This window comes from Mandrillus leucophaeus, unplaced genomic scaffold (genome assembly GCF_000951045.1).
Source record: "Mandrillus leucophaeus isolate KB7577 unplaced genomic scaffold, Mleu.le_1.0 Scaffold21, whole genome shotgun sequence".
NCBI classification, from domain to species: domain Eukaryota; kingdom Metazoa; phylum Chordata; class Mammalia; order Primates; family Cercopithecidae; genus Mandrillus; species Mandrillus leucophaeus.
In genome coordinates, this window is record NW_012102143.1 from 1,769,959 (window position 1) to 1,794,982 (window position 25,024).

At 43.0% G+C, this 25,024-nt stretch overlaps 1 protein-coding gene across 4 annotated transcripts in view; it reads left to right on the forward strand.

Annotated features, from left to right (window-relative positions):
- ATG16L1 (autophagy related 16-like 1 (S. cerevisiae)) overlaps positions 1 to 25,024 on the forward strand; it is a 44,299-nt gene that overhangs the window by 3,625 nt on the left and 15,650 nt on the right. Inside the window, exons 2-10 of one of the 4 annotated variants that reach the window (XM_011980250.1) lie at positions 924 to 1,017; positions 7,883 to 7,988; positions 8,742 to 8,815; positions 9,652 to 9,903; positions 14,624 to 14,689; positions 17,579 to 17,665; positions 18,314 to 18,370; positions 19,264 to 19,366; positions 22,123 to 22,228. In XM_011980250.1, coding sequence (XP_011835640.1) covers positions 924 to 1,017; positions 7,883 to 7,988; positions 8,742 to 8,815; positions 9,652 to 9,903; positions 14,624 to 14,689; positions 17,579 to 17,665; positions 18,314 to 18,370; positions 19,264 to 19,366; positions 22,123 to 22,228 — 945 coding nt within the window. The remainder of the gene's footprint in view (positions 1 to 923; positions 1,018 to 7,882; positions 7,989 to 8,741; positions 8,816 to 9,651; positions 9,904 to 14,623; positions 14,690 to 17,578; positions 17,666 to 18,313; positions 18,371 to 19,263; positions 19,367 to 22,122; positions 22,229 to 25,024) is intronic. The other 3 variants (XM_011980252.1, XM_011980251.1, XM_011980253.1) reach the window with 3 other exon arrangements.

A 25,024-nucleotide genomic window follows, 5' to 3' on the forward strand; every position in this document is an offset into this window, starting at 1 on the left:
GCCTTCCAAAGTGCTGGGATTACAGGCATGAGCCACTGCGCCTGGCCTGTGTGCCTATTACTCTTAACTCCATGTTCTTTCTAATCCTGTCTTTTGAGTTTCTGTACTCTGTCTCCTGTCAAATTGTTTATGTTTGGAAAGAGAACTCATTTCCTCTCTTAGCTCTCCCCTCCTGTGTTCTCTCACACGTTAGCATCCTCTGCCCAGTTGCCTGAGCGAGGAGTCTCAGAATAATCTTTGACTTTTTACCAATACGGATCTGTTAATGTAACTGCCTGCTTTTATAATTTCTTATTTCATCATTGCCAGTAAGAAGTCTAAATTTCTGATCCTGCTTTTTCCAGTGTTGGCTCCAACCTTTATTTCCAGCCACTTACCAAAAGACTTTGTTATTCCTTCTGCGTGGCCCATCATCTTCTCTTAAGACTTAACTCATATATCACCACCTGTGATACCATTCATAAAAATGAGTACAAAGTGTATTCTCTGTACCTTTTTTATACTTGACTGAATTAAATGTTAACTCCTTCATGTTGGGGACTGTCATTTATTTATATTTCTAGTTCCCTGACCTAAAAAGTAATTTAACGTGTCAATTACGGTAAAGTTCTCCTGTAGTACTTAAAGGTCCATAGCATTTCACTTTGCCATCGTTTAAAGGTCCATAGCATTTCACTTTGCCATCGTGTTTCATGTGGTTCTTTTTCTTTTTTCCTCCCAAGGTAGAAACAAATAACTTCGGGGGTAGGAAGCATTTTCAGCTCCCTTTAATAGAGAAGACATTCTTGCAGGTGATTCTGTAGGTTACTATGGCTGAGGAATGTGTGTTCCTGTATTTTATCCTTCAATACATGACAAGGTAGGTACCTAGCAAGTGTGTATATGTTATAATAACTTAATTTCTGACTTTTTTATTTTAATAGATAACAAATTGCTGGAAAAGTCAGATCTTCACTCAGTGTTGGCCCAGAAACTACAGGCTGAAAAACATGATGTACCAAACAGGCATGAGATAAGGTATTTTGAAGCTAACCTATATTATTTGTGTCTCTAATGAGATTTATCTCAGTTCAGTTGTCACTTCTCTAATTTAAAAGCAAATCAAGTACTATTTTGTGTTCCGGTTTGTGTCAGCTCCTTTCAAATAAGAACTAAAACCGTGTAATTAAAATTGTTTTTTAAAAGGTATGTACATACCTAGAAAGGTTATTGTCAGTACAGTGCTCTCAGCTTGAGAAGTTTCTTAAGGCAGGTTCCTGTGGTAACCCTACGTCAGTTTCTCATCTAACCTGCCAGGGTTCATGTTTTTTGTTTCTTTGTTTGTTTTTAAATAATCACAGACAAGTATTTCTGAGCAGGTTTTTGTAGATCCTATTAATATAGGATTGATTGGTACATACACAAAAATTGCTTTTGTGCAGTATGGGTCTATTTGATCCTTTTTAGGTTGGTGTTTTTTTCCACATACAAATGGTCCCCAACTTGCAGTGGTTCAACTTACAATTTTTCTTTTTCTTTTTTTTTTCTTTTTTGAGAGTGTCTCGCTCTGTCACCCAGGCTGAAGTGCAGTGGCGCAATCTCAGCTCACCGCAGCCTGCAACCTCCACCTCCCGGGTTCAAGCAATTCTCCTGCCTCAGCCTCCCAGATAGCTGGGATGACAGGTGTCCACCACGACACCTGGCTAGTTTTTGTATTTTTAGTAGAGGCAGGGTTTCACTGTGTTGGCCAGGCTGGTCTCGACCACTTGACCTCAAATGATCCACCTACCTCAGCTTCTGAAAGTGTTGGGATTACAGGCGTGAGCCACCATGCTGGCCAGCTTACAATTTTTCACCTTTATAATAGTGCAGAAGTGATACACTTTCAGTAGAACTGTGCTTTGAGTATCCATCCAACCATTCCGTTTTTTCCCCTTCAGTTTAGTATTCAATAAATTGCATGAGATATTCAACAACTTATTATAAAATAGGCTTTGTGTTAGATGATTTCGCCCAACTGTAGGCTAATGTAAGTGTAACCTATGATACTCAGTAAGTGAGATGTATTGAATATATTCTCAACCTACTATGTATTTTCAACTTCTGATGGGTTTAAAGGGACTTAGCCTCAGTAAGTAGAGGAACATCAGAAATGAGCAGATTGCAATAAGCTCTTATTTTTCTTTAAGACCTAAATTAGAAAAATACCAGTGTGTGCTGGGCGCGGTGGCTCACAGCTATAATCCCAGCACTTTGAAAGGCTGAGGCGGGTGGATCATGAGGTCAGGAGTTCAATACCAGCCTGGCCGAGATGGTGAAACCCCGTCTCTACTAAAAATACAAAAATTAGCCAGGCCTGATGGCAGGCGCCTGTAATCCCAGCTACCTAGGAGGCTGAGGCAGAGAATTGCTTGAACCTGGGAGGCGGAGGTTGCAGTGAGCCAAGATCACACCACTGCACTCCAGCCTGAGTGACAGGGCAAGACTCCGTCCCAAAAATATATATATCTGTGTGTGTGTGTGTGTGTGTGTGTGTGTGTGTGTGTGTGTGTATTAATAGAATATTTCATGAGATACGTATTTGTTCATGGTGGTGTATTTGTGTTTACTGGGTCATTTGTGTGCATTTATGTATATTTGAAGTCTTATTGTTCTCTTCCATAATATTCATTGTGTTTGCATGTTAAATTTGGTATGGGAACAGTAACCATTATTTCTCTGAAATCTACACACATTTAGCAATTGTAAAAACAAGGTTGGTGATTTATGGTGTCTAGAAATGGTAGCTGTAGCCTGATGTATTTACTCCTAGAGCTGTAGTCTCCTCATCTGGCAGGATGATCTCCTGGTAGAGGACGGAGTGGGAAAGATACCAGAGAACAGATGGCTTGGCAGGGCCTCACTTCCGTCATTGGTTTGTAACAGTTCAGGAGATCCTGCCTGGCTGTGGCCCTGGGAGGCCTTCTGTAGTACTTAAGATATTAGTTTTAGTATTTTGGTTAACTTTAGGTGTAGATAATGCTGTTTTACCATTTTCATCTAAATTCATCCAATTGAAAACTAAAAACATTTCTATCTAATTAAACCCTTGGTGACTGTATTCTTGTATTCTTTATCTGTTAGCCAAACTCATGTGCTTGGAATATGCAGCAGTTCTTTTGGCTGAATTTCACTAGGATAGTCTTTTTTGAGGCAGGGTATCTCTCTGTCCCCCAGGCTGGAGTGCAGCGGCACGATCATGGCTTACCGCAGCCTCAACCTCCGGGGCTCAAGCAATCCTCCTGCCTTAGCCTTCTAAGTACCTTGGAGACTGCAGGTGTGCACCACCATGCCAGTCTAATTTTTTAATTTTTTGTAGAGATAGGGGTCTCACTATGTTACCCAGCCCGGTCTTTACTCCTGGGCTTAAGTGATCCTCCCTCCTCAACCTTCCATTAGTGTTGGGTTTACAGGCATGAGCCACCACATCCAGTGGGATGGTCATTTAGTTGGAGGTCTTGTTATAAATCAGGTTCATTCAGCCCACTCACAGCAAATTAATCACTGAGACGATGGGTTTTGTGAGAGTTTATTCATAACATGGCCAAGCAAGGAGGCAGGAGAACAGGTCTCAAATCCACCTCCTTGAAAATAGGGATGGGGGTACCTATGCGATAGAAAGCAGGGTGGTCTAAAGTGCAGGAAGAGGTGACTGGTGGGTAGGAAAGATGAGGTCGTTGGGGCTTCCATGCAAGCATAATCTAGCTATGTGGTTCCTCATAGGACACATGCAGAAAATGGTGGCATTAGCGTCATCTGAGGGAGGAGTGTTTTGGCCCTCTGATCACCTCTTGGGCATTCACACAGGCCCAGTTGAAGGGTTGGGGGTCTCAGCCGGCTGTAATGAGCAAGAGCTGCCGCCTAGTTCCTGGAGAAAAACTTTAAGCACCAGTTATTGTAGTGAGTCACAGTCTGTTATTATTTACAAGGAAGCTAGTGGGAGTTTAGTTATGTATTTTTTGGCAACTTGACTTGTTAGTGGGAGTTTGGAACTAGAAAAAAGTGATGAAAGCAGGCAAGGCAGGTTGAATGGTGGGCTTCATCAGGTTACTCCTTGTTCGGTCTTTCCATTTCCACAAATGTTATCCATAATAAGTCTGCCCTCCTGACTTCTTTGTTTCCATTCACGGTATCGTTGTTTTCCACGAGTCATCTATGGTTCCTTCTTCCCTCTATATCTTCCCCTCCCCACTTTCCTTTATTCCTCATATTCCCCATATTCACTAAGCCCATTGGTTCTCCACCCCCTAGCCTCTTGCATCCTTTGGTTTACATTTATTTTGCCACCTCCTTTGTTTATTTATCTTCTTATTCCCAGACTGTGGTGAGAGCCTCATTCACTCAATAGACTTCTGTGACCGCAGTGTGGGCTGGGCATTAGGGGTGTAGAATGAGTAAGCCAGAGTCCCTACTCTGAGGAGGAGTAGAGTCTAGTGGGGGAGACCAACTCAAAGGGACATTTGCTAGAGCATGTAAGGGTGTTCACAGAAGCTGGGCACTTCATTGGTTTCCTTTCCCCTCCTTCCTGTCTCTCCAAAGTCCCTGCCTGTCTCATCCTAATTAACTGTAAAACAGTGCACACTGTGCTTAAATAGTCATCTGCATCAGTTATCAGACTTTCTCTTAAGTATTTTCATCACTTTGCCTACAGTTTAAAATCAAACTTTTCAGCCTCAAAATTGTTTATTCTAAGCATGGTTCCTGGACTAGTGGCATCATCTGGGAAGTTAGAAACAAAGATTCTTGGGCCCCATCTCACACCTATTCTATTAGAAACTCTAGGGGTGGGACCTGGTAATCTGTGTTTTCAGAAATGCTTTAGGTGATTCTAGTGACCTCTAAAGTTTGAGCACTACCACCTTTACTGCTACTCAGACTTCCTGGAACCAGCAACATTCCTATCACCAGCGCACAGAAAGTGAGAAATGCAGATTGCTGGGCCTTGCTAGGAAGGCAGATCACCTGTTAGTGGGCTCCAGGAATCTGTGCTTGAAACATGCCCTCCAAGTGATTGTTTTTTTTCTACTTGCCAAAGCACCTTCGTGGGCTGATGATATTCATTGTAGGTAAAATAGGAAGTCCTTGGAGGCTTTGGGTCGTGGAAAGAGCTGTATCCTGCTTGTCTGAGTCTCTCCTGGCATTTCTGTTGAGTTCTGTGTCTCGGTAGACTTTGAAGTTTAAGCATCTAATCCTGAGGCCCCTCTGCCTGATGATCTTGCCTCCATTTTGCCCTTCCTAGGAGATTCCTACTTTAGTTCCTCTTGGGAAACCTCTCCCAAAATGAAACTATGCTTGTCTGGGGAAATCTTTGCCTCTGAACATGATTAACACTTTCTCTTGTCACTCTTTGATACACTTTTGTTTTTCTTTATGTTGTTAGTTTTAGTTTGTTTTTTTTTTGAGATGGAGTCTCGCTCTGTCGCCCAGGCTGGAGGGCAGTGGCGCAGTCTCAACTCACTGCAACCTCCGCCTCCGGGATTCACGCCATTCTCCTGCCTCAGCCTCCTGAGTAGCTGGTACTACAGACGCCTGCCACCACGCCCAGCTAATTTTTTGTATTTTTAGTAGAGATGGGGTTTCACTGTGTTAGCCAGGATGGTCTCGATCTCCTGACCTCGTGATTGCGCCTACCTCGGCCTCCCAAAGTGCTGGAATTACAGGCATGAGCCACCGCGCCCGGCCTGTTGTTAGTTTTTATTTCATGAATCTGTTCTATAGCTAGCCAGCTCCTTGGAAGGCGGGACCACCTCCTACATGCTTGAGTCCAGAAGTTCGAGGCCAGCCTTTGCAACATAGATACCATCTCAATACTTTTTTAAAAGGTGGGGAAGATTTGATAATTATTCTGCCTAATTTGGGATAGCTTCATGTAAAGTGTGTTCTACTTTCTAATCTCTTGGCATTACTTCTTGGGCTAAGATTGGGAAAGTACCAGGTTACCTCAAGATAAGGTATTAGTTTGTACTCAGCTATGTAATAACAATACATATAGAGATGGAAAGACTGCTATACTGCCACCTTTATCCCCCTCTTTTTATTTTATTCTAGGTCATATGGAGTGGGCAGTACTTTCCGCTCTCTCCAGATGTTGATATCCTAGTGTCCAGCCTTATTCCTTTTCTCCATCTATAAGCTTTCCCCAGGCACTGATTTCAGCTACTCACTATAATCTGATAATTCTCACCTGTGACACCAGCCTTCTCTCGAACTATAAATCCACAGTTCTAGTTATCTTCTGCTGTTTCTGAGATACCATGCAAACACTTGGCAAAGATTCCAAAACTGCATTGATTCTGGAGGTGATCTGAACTCACTCCTGTGGCCTTAGGCACATCTATTTGCTGACAGTGTCTACATGTTAGCCTCTAGCTTGGACTTCTCCCTGAGGTTCGGACTCTTTTTTTTTTTTTTTTTTTTTTTTTGAGACTGAGTCTGGCTCTGTCGCCCAGGTTGGAGTGCAGTGGCTGGATCTCAGCTCACTGCAAGCTCCGCCTCCCGGGTTTATGCCATTCTCCTGCCTCATCCTCCGGAGTAGCTGGGACCACAGGCGCCCGCCACCTCGCCCGGCTAGTTTTTTGTATTTTTTAGTAGAGACGGGGTTTCACCATGTTAGCCAGGATGGTCTCGATCTCCTGACCTAGTGATCCGCCTGTCTCAGCCTCCGAAAGTGCTGGGATTACAGGCTTTAGCCAACGCGCCCAGCAGGTTCGGACTCTTAATACTCAGTTTCCATTTGGCAATACTCAGTTTTCACTTGACTGGCCACAACTGAACTCTTTAGGCCTCCCCCAAAACCTGCTCCTCCCACAGTCTTGCGCATTTCAGTGGCTGACACCTGCCTTCTACCAGTTGCTCAGGCCAAAAGCCTTGAGTTATCCTTGACTGCTCTCTTTCTTCACACCCCATACCCAATTCAAAGTCAAGTCCTGTTAGCACTGTCTTTGGAATGGATTTAGAATCAGACAGTATCTCACCTCACTGCTCCCACCCTGGTCTGGGCTGCACTGTCCCATATTTGCACTTTGCAGTAGCCTGCTGGCTGGTCTTCCTATTTCGGCCCTTACCCCCATGCAATCTGCTCTCCTTTTAAAACCTAAGTCATTCAGCTGCTCAGAGCCCTCCAGCAGCTTCCCTTCATGCCTAGTATACCTCACAGCCCTCAGAGGGGTCCACAAGGCTCTGCATCATCTCCCCACCTCCTCCTTGGCCGCACCTCCTCTGTCCCCCTGTGCTGGGGCTTCAGTCACCCTTCCTGCAAATACACCACCTGCTGTATGCCTCTCCAGGCCCTGCTGCTGCTACTCCCTCTGTCCAGAGGGCCCTTCCCCCAGGGGTCCACATGACTTGTTCCTCACTTCCTTGCAGTCTCTAGTTGTGTGTCACATTGGAGAAACCCTCCTCAATTACATTAAAATAGCCCCCCCACCCCGTTCCCTTTCTTCTCCTGGAGTTTTCGGCAAGCACATGTGACTCCTGACCTCACACATGCTCTCAGTTGAGTGTCAGCTGTGTGAAAGCAGAGGCCTGCACTCACTGCTGCATCATCGGCACTCAGGTCCTTGCTGAGCCAGTGGTCCTCGTTGGTGTGCCTGTTACTGGGACTTCATTCAGGAACTTTCCACCCTTTATTCCTGACATGCCTGGTGGTCACGGTTGCTTTGCTTTTTTCCACGTGTTTCACGTCTCCTCCTTTCCACTCATAGTGCCTGTAACCACAGCTGCTGGAGACACCCAAATGGTTTATTGGCTTTGTGAACATGTTTCTGGAGTTGTTGTTTCACTGCCTAATTGGAAAGATTTGGAGTCTCATTTTTCCCCTCCTTTTTTTGCACATTCTCTTCATCTGCCTGGTTTGCCAATTTAGTCCTGGACATGATGGCACATGGAATGACAGTCAGCTACAAGAAATGGCCCAGCTGAGGATCAAGCACCAAGAAGAACTGACTGAATTACACAAGAAACGTGGGGAGGTAAAGCTAGCCCTTTTTCTCATCTGTCTTCTGCCCTCTATGAGAGTCCTGTGGAGAGTGGGGGAGCTCAGTCACTTCTCACCAGAATTGGCAGCGGCCTTAGCCATATGTGGCATCAAAAGCCCCCTCTATAGGAATAAAAGGGCAAGGAAAACAGAATGAAAAGACCAGGCAGATTGAGGCCCATCGCCAGAAGGGCCATCCTGTGAGAGCGCTGCCAGTTACCATGCTCCAAAATCAGCATGAGGGGCAAGAGTGGAGAGGCTTTAAAGAACAAAAAAGCCTGCTCCCTGGCCTGCTGAAGGCCTCACTGATGGTTTCATAAAGCTTTTCAGTACGAACCCTGAAATTTCAGAGACGTCATGAGAAAGAATCAAGTCCAGGGATGTGTTCACCTGGATGGTGGTCTTACAGCAAAGCTCCGTTTGGGAAAATACAGTTCACCATCAATACAGCTGAATTGATTATCTTTTCAGCAGAAACGAGTCTCCAAAAAGGTAGCTGAGGTTGAGGAGTAGACAGTTGTCCTCAGCAAGCCCCGGCAGTCACCTGGAACACTTCTCATTCCAGCCAAGCTGTCCTTCAACAGGGAGCGGCAGGGACAGTTCCCCTTTGTGTCCCCATAGGTGCCTCGGCTCCTTGCTGTCACCCAGCTCATTTATTGTTTCTTAAATATAAATCGCCACCCACTGTGTAGTTTCCAAGTGAGGTCCTAAAATTTTATTTATAAAAGTATTCTTCTTTATCTCCCAGTTAGCTCAATTGGTGATTGACCTGAATAACCAAATGCAGCAGAAGGACAGGGAGATGCAGATGAATGAAGCAAAGTGAGTAGAGACCGTGCCTCCTTGGAGCCTGGTCATTGGGTCCCATGTCCTTGTTCTGCTGACCTCTTGTGAGCAAGGCCAGTGGCAGTGAGTGGCCACAGTGCACTTAGCGAGAGTTTGATTTCCAGTGCATGCACGCTCTGGGATCCTTTCCTACCAGCTCTGAGAAGGAAAAGCAAGGATAGTCCCGCAAGCTTCTAGCGTCCTCCTAGGGAAGTCGCCTTGGCTCTTGCAAGTTTCCCAGAGACACTCAGCAGCTTTCCTGTGCCCGCTGTGTGTGGGAGCTGGTATGTTCCTGTGGTGGAGGTGGTAGGGCCAGGATAGCTGAGCGCATGGCCCTTGGGAAAAGGGGAATGAGTTTGTGAGCAAAACTGTTGCTGATCAGAGAGAAGCCTGACAGACAAGATAAATCGGGACTCTGAATCCTGAGACCTTGGAGCTGGGGTGGGGGGTGCTTGGGTTTCCTTAATATGTGAAAAGGGGTCTAGAGGCTTGGAAAGGCAGGGCACTTGCTCAGGCATTCTTGCTTGGGAAATGTCAGAGCTGGTGAAATATATAGGGTTTCCAGCCTCCTTTTAACTCCCCTTTACCAATCTAAGCATCGAACGTTTCTCTTCCTTCACGTCGTGTTTTTCTTAGTCATTAATTGGATTAATTTCACCTTAAGTGTTTCCTCTCCTAATGGATTATCCTGTACCTCATGGGGATGGGCCTGGCTAAAAGATGTAACAGACACAAAGTGTTAAGCACGCAGCCAGGTCCATCTGGCTCTGGCACAGGGCTCTGGCACAGGGCTCTGGCGAGGTACTATTCCTCCTCTGATGTCATGCTTCCAGAATCGCAGAATGTTTGCAGACTATCTCTGACCTGGAGACGGAGTGCCTAGAACTGCGCACTAAGCTTTGTGACCTTGAAAGAGCCAACCAGACCCTGAAGGATGAATATGATGCCCTGCAGATCACTTTTACTGCCTTGGAGGAAAAACTGAGGAAAACTACGGAAGAGAACCAGGAGCTGGTCACCAGGTGGATGGCTGAGAAAGCCCAGGAGGCCAATCGGCTCAATGCAGAGAATGAAAAAGACTCCAGGTGGGCTATCAATCCACAGTTAGTGGTTTCCATCCTTAGTAGAGTAGAACCTAGGTCTTTGCAAAGAAAGACATAAACCTGGCAGTTACTGCAGGAGGTTTGCCAGGGAATTCTTTCAGTGTTTCGAGGAGAAAGGCTAATTCTGAACAATATAAATTAAACCAGAGTTAGAAAAAGGAAAGAAACCACAATTAGAATTCTTCCCTATAATTTTGTGAAGCTTTTTGTGTCCATATAAAAATTCTGGTCTTGCTAATGCACAAGGAGGCTATAATACAACCTCATATGAATATAGATGTGAAATTCCTAAATCAGACTCATTGATAGATTTTTATTTATTTATTTTTTGAGACAGAGTTTTGCTCTGTTGCCCAGGCTGGAGTGCAGTGGCGTGATCTCAGCTCACTGCAACCTCCAGCTCCCGGGTTCAAGTGATTCTCCTGCCTCAGCCTCCTGAGTAGCTGGGATTAAGGCATACGCCACCATGCCTGGCTGATTGTTGTATTTTTAGTAGAGGTGGGGTTTCACCACATTGGCCAGGCTGGTCTCAAACTCCTGACCTCAGGTGATCCACCTGCCTCGGCCTCCCAAAGTGCTGGAATTACAGGTATGAGCCCCCGTGCCTGGCCATTGACTTCTAAGTCTGTTTAAGATAAATCTGAAACGTACTGAGACGTGGGAATTAAAAAGTGGATTATCAAGAAATCAGTTATATTAGGAATTCGAATCTCTGTTGTGGGAAATGTGTGTGTTTAAAAGCTGCCCCAGAGAGTCCAGTCATCCCCTGGTCAAGGCCCACTGATCAACCATCTATATACACTCTTACTAAAACCTACAAGAGAACAAGGAGAGGTTCACTCTCACAACTCATAGAGAACACCGATCTGGATGTTCTGGCCAACCAACCATTGAAAATAAGGGGTGATCATCCACCTAGAAACCTAAGAAAATGAGCTGAAAAGCTATTAAAACAAGTTCAGCAGATGCCAGGTGCAGTACATAGCTCATGCCTGTAATCCCAGCCCTTTGGGAGGCGGTGGCAGGAGGATAGCTTGAAACCAGGAGTTTCAAGAGCAGCCTGAGCAACATAGTGAGACTCCATCTGTACAAAAAAAAAAACAAAAAACTAAAACAAAAGCTAAGCATGGTGGCATGTGCTTGTGGTCTCAGCTACTGAGGAGGCTGATGGGGGAGAGTTGCTTGAGCCCAGTAGGTTAAAGCAACACTGAGCCAAAGTTGTGCCACTGCATTCCAGCCTCAGTGACAGAGTGAGACCCCATCCAGAAACAAACAAAAAACTCTACAGATTAGAACATACATATTTTTAAATCCCCATATCAGTAGTTTTGAGTTTGAAGAGATTATTCCAGTTAATTTAAAAGTGAATAAATGACAATAGGAAAGAGTCTTTTAAAGGGAATAAATTACGATAGGAAAGAGTCTTTTAAAGGGTGATGATGGAAAAACAAGTTAGTATATCGAAGAGATGATCTGCGCTACCGTCGTTTGTGGCAGCACCATTCACAATAGCCAAGATATGGATTAATCTACATATTCATCATTGGCTTAATGGATAAAGAAAATGTGCTGTACATATACACAATGGAATATTATTCGCTATAAAAATGAATTAAATCATGTCATTTGTAACCACTTGGATGGACAGTATATTAAGTGAAATAAGCCAGACACAGGAAGGCAGATATTGCATGCTTCTACATGTGGGGCTAAAAGAAAAATGTTCTAGAGATACAGAGTATAACTGTGGTTACCAGAGCATGAGAAAAGTAGTGGGGAGGGAGGTTAAAGAGAGATTACTTAATGGATACAAAAATGCTGCAAATGGATACAGAAATACTGTTAGAAGGTGTAAGATTGGCCCGGTGTGGTGGCTCACTGTAATCCCAGCACTTTGGGAGGCCAAGGAAGGTGAATCACTTGAGGTTAGGAATTCGAGACCAGCCTGGCCAACATGGTGAAATCCCGTCTCTACTAAAAATAAAAAAATTAGCCGGGCTTGGTGGCGCATGCCTGTAATTCCAGCTACTCAGAAGGCTGAGGCAGGAGAATCGTTTGAACCTGGGAGGTGGAAGTTACAGTGAGCCAAATATCATGCCACTAGGCTCTAGCAAAAGCAAAACAAAAAGAATATTTAGTGCTGTGGAAAATGCCTAAAATTAATATAACCAAAAATAGGACACAAAATGTTTTCATACAAATGATTCCAATTTTGTATACTTTTTAAAAAAAATGACTGGAAGGAATTATATGTACTGTTACTGGTGTTGATGTTTGGGGGTGGTGAGATTATGGTTTTTGATTTCTCATTTTATACTTATCTGTATTTTCTAATTTTCTGGTTTCTATTAAGAGAAAGTAAGCTGTCCTTTTTGTATTGTTCTGTCTCACATTTACTTGAAGCAGACTTGTTTGGCTTATGCCATGGAACCTGTCAGAAGTGTGAGGGTGTTAGGGGCCTCAGGTGAGCTAGATGCTGCTAGGTTGCACGTTCACGTCAGCTGAGAGGCTGCTAGAGGGAGAAGTTGGGGAGATGTGTGGCGATGTCAAGGAAGAGCCCCTGAGCAGTGCAGTGGACGGGGTCCTCGTTCCCTAGCCCACCCTTTGAAGCATCTTCCTAGGGATGTGCACTCGGAGGTATCATGTGATTGCAGATGTGGGGCCTGAGGAGTCTTCATTTGCTTAGGTAGATTCTCCTCCTAGAAACCTTCCCGCCTCATTACCCACTTCCTGCCTCCCCAGCTTAGATGTCCCTCATCTTCCTGCTTCGGGCAGCTGTGGTTTACCTGGGCCATATGTAGCACACTGTTTTGAAATAGCTCTTCACACACTGCCTCCTTCCCTATGCTGCCACGTGTCCCTGCGGTCAGGCACAGTGACTGCTTCATAAGATGCACTCGGGGCCGGGTGCGGTGATTCCCGCCTGTAATCCCAGCACTTGGGGAAGCCGAGGCAGGTGGATCACCTGAGGTCAGGAGTTCAAGACCAGCCTGGCTAACATGGAAAAACTCCGTCTCTACTAAAAACACAGAAATTAGCTGGATGTAGTGGCGGGTGCCTGTAATCCCAGCTACTCAGGAGGCTGAGACAGGAGAATCGCTTGAACACAGGAAGGGGAGATTGCAGTGAGCTGAGATGATGCCACTGCCCTCCAGCCGGGGTGACAGAGACAGACTCTGAACTATTAAAGACCTTTCCTTTCAGCTATAGTGATGAAACCCTGATGAGAGGTGGTGGTTTCCTCTCCCTGTGACCCTAGGTCAAGTTTTTATCCCCACCTTGCGTATATTTCTATAACCTAAAGTTATAGAAAGTAGATATCAGACAATCAACAAGTGCTTTAATCATAGAGTAGTGGTACTCACACACCTCATACTGAGACTCTTGTTTTTCCTTGAAGAGAGTTAGTTCACAGGTTGTCTCTTCCAGGTAAGAAAATTTGGATAAATTGTATTTTTGGTAATTTGCCCTGTAAAAGTTATTTTTCGTCTTTGAGGTATAAAATTAAAAGCGTATTGTACTTTTAAAGCTATGCCCACACCCCTTCCCAAGATTCTGCTATACTGCCTAGAGGACTTACCTTCATTTTGAGAATTATCACTATGGTAGAAGTTAAGAGAAAGTTCAGCAGAATTCTTGATTGCAGCTCAGTAGCATTGCTGGAATTCTAAATTAGGAGTCCTCCACCTAACAGGTATAGCCATAGTTAGAAGTGAAATTTGTCAAAGAAGAGAGTGTGAGGTCAGGGTTAGAAGTTAGGGAGTTTCTGAATTTAGGACTTGAATGAGAGACAAAAATGATTCTGAGAAGGGGAGTTAGTGGATGAAACTTTGACCATGGTAAAATTTGTCACAGCCAAGACTTCTATTAAAGTTTCTAATGTTACGTAAATTTTGACAGTTGAATCTCACTATACCTCAGTTTCCTCATTTATAGGTGGCAATAATGGTATTTACCTCAAAAGGTTGTTATAAGGCTTAAATGAGTTAAAGTCTGTAAAGTAATTAACAATGTCAGGTACGGGGAAGTCCTAGGTAAATCGTCACTGTTAGTAATCATGCTGTGGGTGTGTGAAAGCAGGTTGAGCATCCCATATCCCAGACTCCACAATGCTCCAGAATCTGAAACTTCTTGAGTACCAGCATGACACTCGAAGTACTCATTGGAGCATTTCAGATTTCCGATTTACCGTCAATTCAACTGAATTTCATGTTTAGACCTGGATCCCGTCCTCAAGATTCATATCATGTTTATGCAAAACTTCGAAATCTGAGAAAATGAAAAATCTGAAACACTTGTAGTCCCAAACATTTCAAGTAATGGATGCTCAACCCGTATAAGACTATTTGCTTCAGAAAACTTAAGCCACAACCATGACTAACCCTCAGTGAGCCTGAGGCACGTGTCTATCCTAAGAGACCCTGGGTCCCAGAAGGCAGGCCTCCTCCTTTACCAGTTCACTGCTTTCTCTAATAATGTGACCTATCTCTCTTCTAGGCTTTACTCTGAAACCATTTAAAAAGGGAGCCTCACTGATGTTATGAGTTTGGGCTTGTGACTTTTGAGTATTTTGCTCAGGGTAGTTGTTATTTCACATGCACTGAATGTGTTATTAGAACTGGTAGCTTCTGGAGAGCCCAAACCCCATGCTTTCTTAAGCAGACATAAATGGTGGGCTTTTTTTTTTTTTCTCTCAAAACAGGAGGCGGCAAGCCCGGCTACAGAAAGAGCTTGCAGAAGCAGCAAAGGAACCTCTACCAGTCGAACAGTAAGTAGAGATAAATGAATCGAAACTGTGCTCCTGAGAGTTTGGCTCTCTTAAAAGTTTTGTTTCGTTTTGTTTTTGTTTTTTTTGAGACAGGGTCTTGCTCTGTTGCCCAGGCTGGAGTGCAGTGGTGTGATCATAGCTTCTAATGTTTTTATTTCTGTAAAGTCATCTTACAGATTTTAGAAAGAATACTTAAAGGAAGAAAATGAAACCATACAATTCTTCCACCACTCAGAACTAACATTCATATATCATTTTAATTGTATTTTGGTGGCTTCTGATTTCTCACTTACAAATAATGTACTAATATGGCCTTTGACCCTATTTCTGATTACTTACTTGAGATAGATTATTGAAAATAAAATTTGGTGGGTCAAAACTTTTGGAACATACCACCAAACAACCTTCTGAAAAGTTTCTGTTCATCAGCTGTGAATGTGAATTCTAACTTCCTGCACTCGGTACACATCACTGCCTTGCAGTTTCCTGTTGGCACTTTGAACGATCAGTTTTCTGCCTCTCCACTGTGCCTGCCATGTGATGCTGCGGTGGGGTTGTTCCTGTTGTTTTGCTTGTTTTTTCCCTCCTTGCTCCCTTTGGTTTGTAACTTAAAGTGGAAACATAAGTGAAAACTAAGAGCTCTTGGAACAGAAGGAATTGAACTAGCTCTGGAGCTTTTCCTAGTCTGCCTACAAGTTAAGGTGGGGTATCTTCTCTGAGATTTGAAGCTTTGATAGTGGCAGAAAACAGTTTCCTTTGCTCTAGGATGTTTCTTTTCTATTGAAATGTGTTTTGGAATATAGTTTTAGAGTTACGATCCACTATTTTTTTAAAATGTTGGTTGATTCCTTATAAGAGGAGGGGTTTAAATTCAACTAGGAGTCATTCATCAACTAACGTTTTAATTTATAAAGAAACAAAGGTTCCCATATCATGCCTTTGCTTTAGATGTGTAGGATACGTGTGTGTCTACACACTCAGATGTGGAAGATTAATCTCAGTTGTATTTTCCCGTCACAAAGTAAATAAATAGTTGACCTGGAAATGATATTTGGTTTCTTCAAAATAACAGTTTATAAAAGTGTCATTTGCATAACCAGGTTGACTGTGACAGTTTAGACAGGTTGAGCATCCTGCCCAAGATCATACAGGAAGGGGCCGAGGTAGGATGCAAACACAGGGCTGTAAAGGCCTGTTATTTTATTTTATTTTGAGACAGAGTTTCACTCTTGTTGCCCAGGCTGAAGTGCAATAGTGCGATCTCCGCTCACCACAACCTCCACCTCCCGGGTGTAAGTGATTCTCCTGCCTCAGCCTTCCAAGTAGCTGGCATTACAGGCATGCACCACCATGCTCAGCTAATTTTGTATTTTTAGTAGAGACGGGGTTTCTCCGTGTTGGTCAGGCTGGTCTTGAACCCCTGACTTCAGGTGATCCACCCGCCTTGGCCTCCCTAAGTGCTGAAAATACAGGCATGAGCCACTGCGCCTGGCCTAAGGCCTGTTCTTAATCTCTATGCTTCCCTAAGGAGTTTCTGGGTCAGAGGACATACATCTTTGAAAGGTTTTGATAACTTAGCAAATGCTAGTGTTTCCTTATGGTCCCGCTGCTAAGCACAGTTCCAAGTACTTACAACCATAAAATTCTATTTTCAACAGGACATTGTCAAAGGCTCAGCTCATATTTGCAGTTCCTGTCTTTGCAGTTCTCTCGTCCTTGTGTGGGCACAGGTGACTCTCACAAACCTAGCTCTCTGGGAAAGCCAATCAAAAAAATAAAGCACAGCCTTGTCCTCTTTCTTTAGACCTGGCTTTATTCCCTTCTACATCCTGGCCAAAATGTGGTGCAATAATTACACATAGTCCTGGAATAAATAGCTAAGGAAAATAAATTTACTTTGACTTGGTTTAACTTGCTTAGTAACAGGTTCTTAAGTATATATTTACCTAATCCAGATAATTACTCATTGAAAAGGAAAAATCTTTCTGTCAAGTTCTTGTGAATCCAAACAGTAGGTGGTGAAATCTTGGGTTATTACATTTAATTATCTTACTTCTCCATGAAGGTTGCATGTCAGTAGGAGGTCATTAAGACCAAAATAATTACTTGCGCTCCTCCAACTAGGAAAGACGTGGTCCATATGAGGAAGGGGGATTCCAGAGGTGCTTTCCATCCGCTGGGACAAACAGCAACAAAGGGAACATGTCCTATGACTTGATTATGTCATTTGAAGTGTGATGGGCTCTCCTAATGTCAGAGACACTATATATTTAAACATAAAATATGCAGAGTCAAAAATGCATAGTGCTTACATTTTGTTTTTCTATTTTTTAATTAAAGTAATATTTGAAACTGGGTTAAGTCAGCTGTTGATTTCATGGCCCATTTAGCCATCCCTTCTTTCCCTGAATTCTTCTCCCTACACTGTTGTTATTATGTTCTATAGCTGCTGCCCCAAACTATCCTAGGTACCCCTCAGCCCTTGTATCATGAGAACTGTGCTTGGTGAGTACTGCAGCCCTTCAACTGTGATGCTGACTGCTAATGGAATGCCCTGCTTTGGCACTGGTTATGTGATTATAGACTCAACAGATCATATTTCATTGCTTTCCAAGTAGGAACTGTGTTTATACCTAAAAGGATCAAAAGCTCACTTTTAAATTTATTCTCAGTTGAAATTCTGGATTTGATTTGAACAGGTTAAATGTTTATTTTAGGGTTGTTCAGAACATGGCAGCTCTTCCTTTTTTTCCAAAGAACCTTTAAAACATTGCTGTCATAGACAAGTGATTTAAGATCTAACTAGAAAATGATATTAGCATTTGCAGAACAGATTAATCACAGAGCTCCTGTTCAAGAGAATCAAAGAATCTCTTGCCTTTCTTTCAGGGATGATGACATTGAGGTCATTGTGGATGAAACCTCTGATCACACAGAAGAGACCTCTCCTGTGCGAGCCATCAGCAGAGCAGCCACGTAAGTAGGCGGGTTTGAGCCAGGGGAAAAGGCAGCTTGAGAAGCAGTATGAAGGCACATCTGTGGACCTGACAAAGAATGCAGTCAGATGCACCCAACTCCCTACCGCTTTGCTGGGACACCCAGCGTTGTACACACCACAGAGGTGTCTAGTCTTTCTCACTGCACCTCTGCTTAATGGGAGGGAAGCAGAACATGGGTGGCTTCAAATGCTTCTAAATACAAAAAAATGTAGTGGCTTACTAAAATATGGACAGTTAAACCTTATTAAGCAGAATGATTGTTTAGGTTTAGATCATCCTGTTTCATTCTTCCTAGGGCTTCCCCTCCCCACCGCCCTTAAAAGAGTGGGGATTGGTTAGGTAGCCAGGAGTTGTGAGGTGTTAGTTGTCTAATGCTTTATTTGCAGGGAAATTAATTTAATACTAGGGAACCTTGTTTCTTTTGAAACTTCTAGGCTAGGTTTTCCCTTTTCCCTTCCCACTATTTTCTGGCAGTTTGGTACTATGTTGGGTTTCTCTCGGCTGGGGTTTGGGAACTAAACGGGAAACATACTCCCAGGTACCTGTTTTTGTGGGCTGTTTTTATTGATTGATTATTTGGGCAAAATGTTTCTAAGGTTTAAACCTATCCTCCCCTCCTCTTTAGTAAGCGACTCTCGCAGCCTGCTGGAGGCCTTCTGGATTCTATCACTAATATCTTTGGGTAGGTTAGAAGACCTTTCCTTTTTAAAATGTGTATAAGTATACCTAAGTATATGTACATGACTTATTTTTATTTTTTAAATGTACACCAGGTTTCAGTGGTGCAGAGTATACATGTGCCTTAATATCAGCTTTTCATTTAGCTTCTTCCTTTTTCCCTCAACTTCCTTTCCTCTTAATCTCGCTGCGTGCTGATCTCTGGCCTTTCCCTTTAGTCTGTCCGAGTCTCCCCTTTTGGGACATCATTCTTCTTCTGATGCTGCCAGGTGAAACTATTATCCTCTCTTAGTCCAGCATGTGAGTGTGGGTCCTTAACAATTATGCCGATCACCGCTTCACTGCCCTCAGTCATCAGATGTTCACGTGCTAACCCGGATGCTTTGCATGTTCCTAGGAATGCCGGGAGCCCTCAGAGCAGGGCTGCCACCTTGAACACTTTGTACAGTACTCATGCTCTTGTTGCTTTCTTTTGGCATGCGTTAGACTCCACATTGATCACAAGTGATGAGGGTGATTCTAACTAGGCATAGAAATAAAATAGGTTTGCGAAAAATAGCAAAGAGCTACCTCCGAGCTAGCTGTTATGTTGAGAAAGTTTCCCAGCAGCTTATTGACTGGGAAAGCAATTGTTCAGGATTGCTTTTCGTTGTTGGGTTTTGGAGTCCACCGGTTAGTGTGCAGGAGAGTAAGGCATGTGCTGGCTCTCTTTCTCATTTGAGTGAGGGTGCTTCTGATTTTTTTGTGAATTGTTCTATAGTTTGAAGAGTCTAGAAGGGACAGGCTATCAACAGGCAGTCTGCTTAAGCAAGGTCATCTTGGAGTCCTTTCTAACAATTTGATGAGCAGTAAACCTTTGCAATCCTGTCTGACATTTGTCTTTATGTTATTTCTTAGGAGACGCTCTGTCTCTTCCTTCCCAGTCCCCCAGGACAATGTGGATACTCATCCTGGTTCTGGTAAAGAAGTGAGGGTACCAACTACGGCCTTGTGTGTCTTCGTAAGTATGCTTCAGCCCCAAGCCCCACGTGCTTGATATAGTGACAGAGCCTGGCAATTAAAGGGTCCTTTCTATGCCTGCAGCTAAGCGTTCCATTGTTTTACTTATATCAAGCTTTTACACCTGTTGGCTCTGTCAGCTGTGAGAAATCGATCTATTTTGCTTAGTTTCAGAGGAAAAAATTTGTTACAACCATCCTCTGTAATGGCAGAGCTGACAGAAAGGATTGCTAGCATGAAGGATAGGGCAAAGGAAAAGTAATTAGGAATGGTGAAAAATGGGAGAGTGATTTGTATAATTATTGTCACCAATTGGCTCCAGTTTAGAGTGAGTTGCCAGTCAGTGATCTATTTTGGAAGTAGGACAGCTGTTGGTTTCATGAATTATACCCCTATCTGTATGACTCCCAACCATTAGGGGTCTATGATTGGAAGCAGTCCTGGGCAGAAGCCACTGTGATGGAGACCAGGGCTGTCACCTGGAGTTCAGAGCTGGGTCCTAGTGCTAGCAGATAGTTTGCATCCCAGCAGGGGTAATTGAGCAGAAATGGAGCCAGCCTGGGGAAACATTCAGTACCTGGCTCAGAACTGTCAAAGTACAAGGAGGGTAGGAAACAGAGCGCAAAGAACAGAACCTGGAGAGCTGGACTGACTCCCGTACTGGCCTAATAACTGGCAGCGGGTAAGTGAAAGGAGCCAGCTTTCAAAGCAGGGAAGATTTTGCCGTAAAAATGGGATGGAATTTATCTGGTGGGAGCTTTGGGTTCTGGGTGTAAGGAGGGACTTTGCTAGTTACACAGTGGACTGGCTGAGTGATGAACGGCCTTGACTGTTGTAAAGAGAGTTCCGCTTTGGAGGAGGAGTCGGGGTGGGACATATCAAGGCCCCTTCCCAGTCCCAGTCCACTCCTGTGATTCCGTGATGAACCGGGCGCCTTGCAGAGGTCGATGATGATTGGTAAAAGGTCTGATTGCACTGAATGTCACAGTCCCTTTGTTGCCCTCAACTCCCAGCAGCCCATTTTTTTCCTCCTGTCACATTTAAGTCATGTGTACAGGATCATGGAGCAGCTGATAGTTTGGGATTCTGTCAGTGTGTGTTTCTGAGAGTGATCGGTTCACAGCTGACAAGTATCCAACAAAACCAGTTACACAGGAGACTGACAAGTGGCAGTCATGGGTGTGATGGTGCATGATCTCAAGTTTTCAATCTGAGACCTCGTAAGGAGAAAGAAAGCATGAAAAAGAAAAGGAAGTTTCATGGGGGTAAAAGGTTTGGTCACCGGTCATACTTTTCAGCAGTGGGTCACAAGAGGGAGGGAAAATAGAAAATGAAATTACCAGAGTGGCGCCTGCTGCCCAGCCTGTATTGCTCTCTCTCTGATTCTTCAAGCATCTTACTTTTTTTAGTCACAAGCGAATGTGATTATCACCTATTCTCTTCCCCAAGTGACCTTTTAGACAAGTGATTATCTACTTAACAATCTCATATTGGTAGTCTATGTTTTCTAGTCTTTCTATTCCTTCTCTATTATAGAAATTTTCAAACACTTTTGCTGGAGCAATTTGAAGCCAATCCTAGGCATTATATTTCATCTAAAAATATTTCACTACCCATAATCTTCTTAAGAGAGTATAGTGAATTTTTTGATTATTCCCTTTTCCCATTCTAGAATGGGATGCTGGCTAGGTCTCTGTTATCCAGGCTGGAGTACAGTAGCACAATCTCAGCTTGCTGCAGCCTCAACCTTGTGCTGAAGCAATCCTCCCACCTCAGCCTCCCGAGTAGCTGGAACAACAGGTGTGTGCTACCACACCTGGCTGATTTTTGGTTTTTTGTTTTTAAGAGATGGGATTTCGCCATGTTGCCCAGGCTGGTCTTGAACTCCTGAGCTCATGCTATCCGCCCACATCAGTCTCCCCGAAGTGCTGGGATCACAGATGTGTGCCACCGCACCCAGCCAGGATGCTTTTTTACTTGGTTTTCTTTCTCATCCTGAACATAAGTACCATCTTTTGCCAGTGTTTATGCCAGTATCAGAAATTTCCCTATTAAAAATATAAATTCTCCTAAAATAACGACTGTCATTTTTATCCACGGCTTACTCATTAACAGGCACCATTCTGGGTTGCAAAAACCTTTCTGGAGCTGAGCAAACTGAGACTTCAGAAACTTGGCAGAGGTCACACTGCCAGTACACACTAGTCCCATAATGTTTCCACAAAGAACTACATAGAATTCCATTGTAACACAGATTGATGTTTTTGCCATCTGCTTATATTAGGTCTCATTGTGAAAGCTGTATTATGAGAGGCCATGTACTATACATTATTTAAATAGGTAATATTTAATATTAGTAAATTAGTAATTACTAGTAGATCAATAAGTAGTATTCAACTCAGTCTAGATCAAAATTAACTGATTCTAGGTTTACTTTTAAACTATTAAGGTAAATATAGGCCATTATTGTTGGAACAAATGATATTAATGCAAGGACCAACTTTTTAAGCAATCTACACAGATTTTGAGTACTTTTTGAGAAGATTGCGCTGTACTCTGATGCAACTGTAACTAGAAGAATAAAATGATAATAGAATCTTAGGAGACTTGAGCTAGGAGTCCAGTTTAGTTTGTGATTGGCTCCACCTGTCTTTAAGGATGAGCGTTTCCCCATGAATTAGGCATTTGGAGTGTTCGCGCATCTTGAGCGTTTGGAATGAGAATGACTGGGTTTGACGCAGGGTACTTGTCTTGCAGGATGCACATGATGGGGAAGTCAACGCTGTACAGTTCAGTCCAGGTTCCCGGTTACTGGCCACCGGAGGCATGGACCGCAGGGTTAAGCTTTGGGAAGTATTTGGAGGTGAGAGCCTGCTGCATGATCTCAGACTGAAAATTTGAGATGATGCACCCTTGCACCACAGAAAGAAGCTGTGTTGCTGGCATCTGGTTGACCTTGCTTTCAGGCACTGTGAATTGTTCATCTTCTCAAAACATACATTTGAGCAAAGCATTGTACATCTCAGTTATTCTTTACATCCGAGTGGATGTTTGTAGTGACCAGAAAATACTGTTAAGTTATGGCTATGTTTATGTTAGTAAAGTTTCTGTAATTTTTCTCAAGTATATACCAATCAGAACATCTTGCAAAATAGTACCATTTTTATGAGGAAAATAAGTCTTATGATCATGGATTCTACAGTTAAACTATACATTAAGCTATAGTTGATGCATTTAATGACAATGGCAGTAGCCTAGGGGAAAAAATGACTGGCGTCATGTCTAAGCTTCAGAAAAGAGACGTGTATTACCTAGAAAAGATGTCTTTAACAGTGTATCAGACAAGGGCCCTTAGATCAAGACTCAGTCTCTTTGGACTTTTAGGATGCTCAGAGATGGATGGCATTAAAACAGAAAATGGAAGTTAATGAAACCATCTCTTAGAAATCTGAAGCTGGGCATTTCCCAGTTTTGACATTTTCAAGATTCAGTTAAATATGCATGTATTTTTACTAAAGTAAGGCCAAAGAATAAGGCTTAAGGTTTTTAATAGGAACCACTTTGTCGGGTGTCCATAGTCCATACATTATCCCTGTCCAGCAATAAGTATCTCCAAAGTGATTTTGTCTGTTAATTCCCCTGATCTTCACAACAGCCCTGTGTGGTTAGAAAGGTAGAGATTGAGCCATTTCACAGATAAAGGGAATAAAACTCAGACACTACGTGATTTACATGGCTGGTGAATGATTTCCATGGTGAGGAAGTGGTGGAACTAGGACTAATGCAGGTCAGAAGACTTGAAATTCCATGCTCTTCTTACTGTAGCCTTCTCCAGCGTTCTCTAGCAACTGAAAAATCATAGGAGTACTGCTTTTAAAGTTTATTATTAGAGCAGGAACAGCCTATTAGAATAGATTATTAGTAAAGCACTCCTCCTGTCTGCCCCGTCCTTTGATTTTCAGGAAAGGGGCTCAGCAGTTACAGCCCGTCGAAGCGTGCTAAAATCTGCTGTTTTGCCCGGAAACATTTTAGCTTATGAATGATAATGGCTGAAGCTATTAGAAAACAATAATAAAAACAAATCATAAGAAATTTTCACTTTGTGAGGCTGAGGCAAGAGGATTGCTTAGGCCAGGAGTTCAAGACCAGCCTGGGCAACAAAGTGAGACCCTGTCTCTACAAAAAAAGTATTAAAAAGTACCTGGGTGCAGTGGGCATGCACTTGCAGTCCTAGCTTCCTGGGAAGCTGAAGTGGGAAGATCAGTTGAGCCCTGGAGTGCGAGGCTGCTGTGAGCTATGATCACATTACTGCACTCCAGCCTGGGCAGCAGAGCAAGACCCTGTGTCTTTAAAAAAAAAAGGAAATTTTAGGGAATTTGATTTGTAAAATCGAAGTAAACAGTCTGTTTTGATTATACCATTGAGATTTAAATAAATATAACACTAGAAATGTTTTTGTTTTACTCCTTGGTCAGTAAAAACACCTATAAGAAAATTAGAGGTACCAACCTTTAATTCTAGTAACTTTGTTGCTGCTGAAAAGGAAATGAACATCAATTGAAGTTAATACTGACATAATTTGTGCCAGCGCATAATTTGTGTTAGTCAAATTAAGTTTCTACCTAATCTACAGAAGTAGAACGTATGGCAGCATTTCTTACAGTTTTGTGTAGGGCCTTCTACAAACAGCTTTTTCAGTCTACTAGGTTTTTCCTCTTGGCTAATACTTATTTACTGAATCTTGGAAGAAGCCAAGTTCAAGAGACCTTTTCTGAAATAGTTTGGGGGTCCTGTTTTTTCGTCCTTTTAGAATATCAGAAGAATGGCACTTTCTTCCCCCTGGGAACATCTGGTTGTGCTCATTCTCTCTAAAGCAGAAGTTCCACTGGGAATTATACAAATGCTGTTGACATAGCACCCCCCACCCCATACCTTGTAGATAATTGGTTTTAATACAGTCTTTGTTCTTTTTGAGATCAGTCTCTCATATTGAATAGCATTAATTTTTTGGTCACTTCTTACATTTCAGCACTGTATTACGTGCCAAGCAAATAGACCAGTATTTTAAGCATAAGCCAAAGAGATATTTCTTAGAATTTGCAGTAATATTTTTATCTGTGAGGACTTCATCTAAAGGAAGATCTTAGCGAATATTAGCCTTTTTCAACCGTTTTGAAAATCTTAAGAAAGCTAGGATCCGGAAAAAGCCATTAAATATGCTGTATTTTGCAAGTGGATTTAGAGGAGAAGTTCATCAACCAGGTTAACAGTCTGTGGCCTGAACGTACATGACAGCTTCAAATCAGTGTTCGTGTCACTTTGATGTCTGGCTCCAATCATTACTTTTACTACTTAGAAGTGCTGAATAAGATACAAATGTGGTGAAATGGTTTCTGTTCTGTGTTCCCCTTTACAAATAAGATTACATCGCTTCCTTAATTCCTAGCTTATCTGTGTGGATCATCCTGAAGTTACCCTTTTAAAAAGAACTTAATCAAATCATTGCGATTTTTGCTCTTCTCAGTTTGGGATTGCCGGTTCCTGAAATTTCCGTGTGGGTGGCCAGGCTGTCTGGAAGCAGAGTAGATAAAGTGGATACTGCAGAGTAGATAAAGTGGATACTGCAGAGTAGATAAAGTGGACACTGCAGAGTAGATAA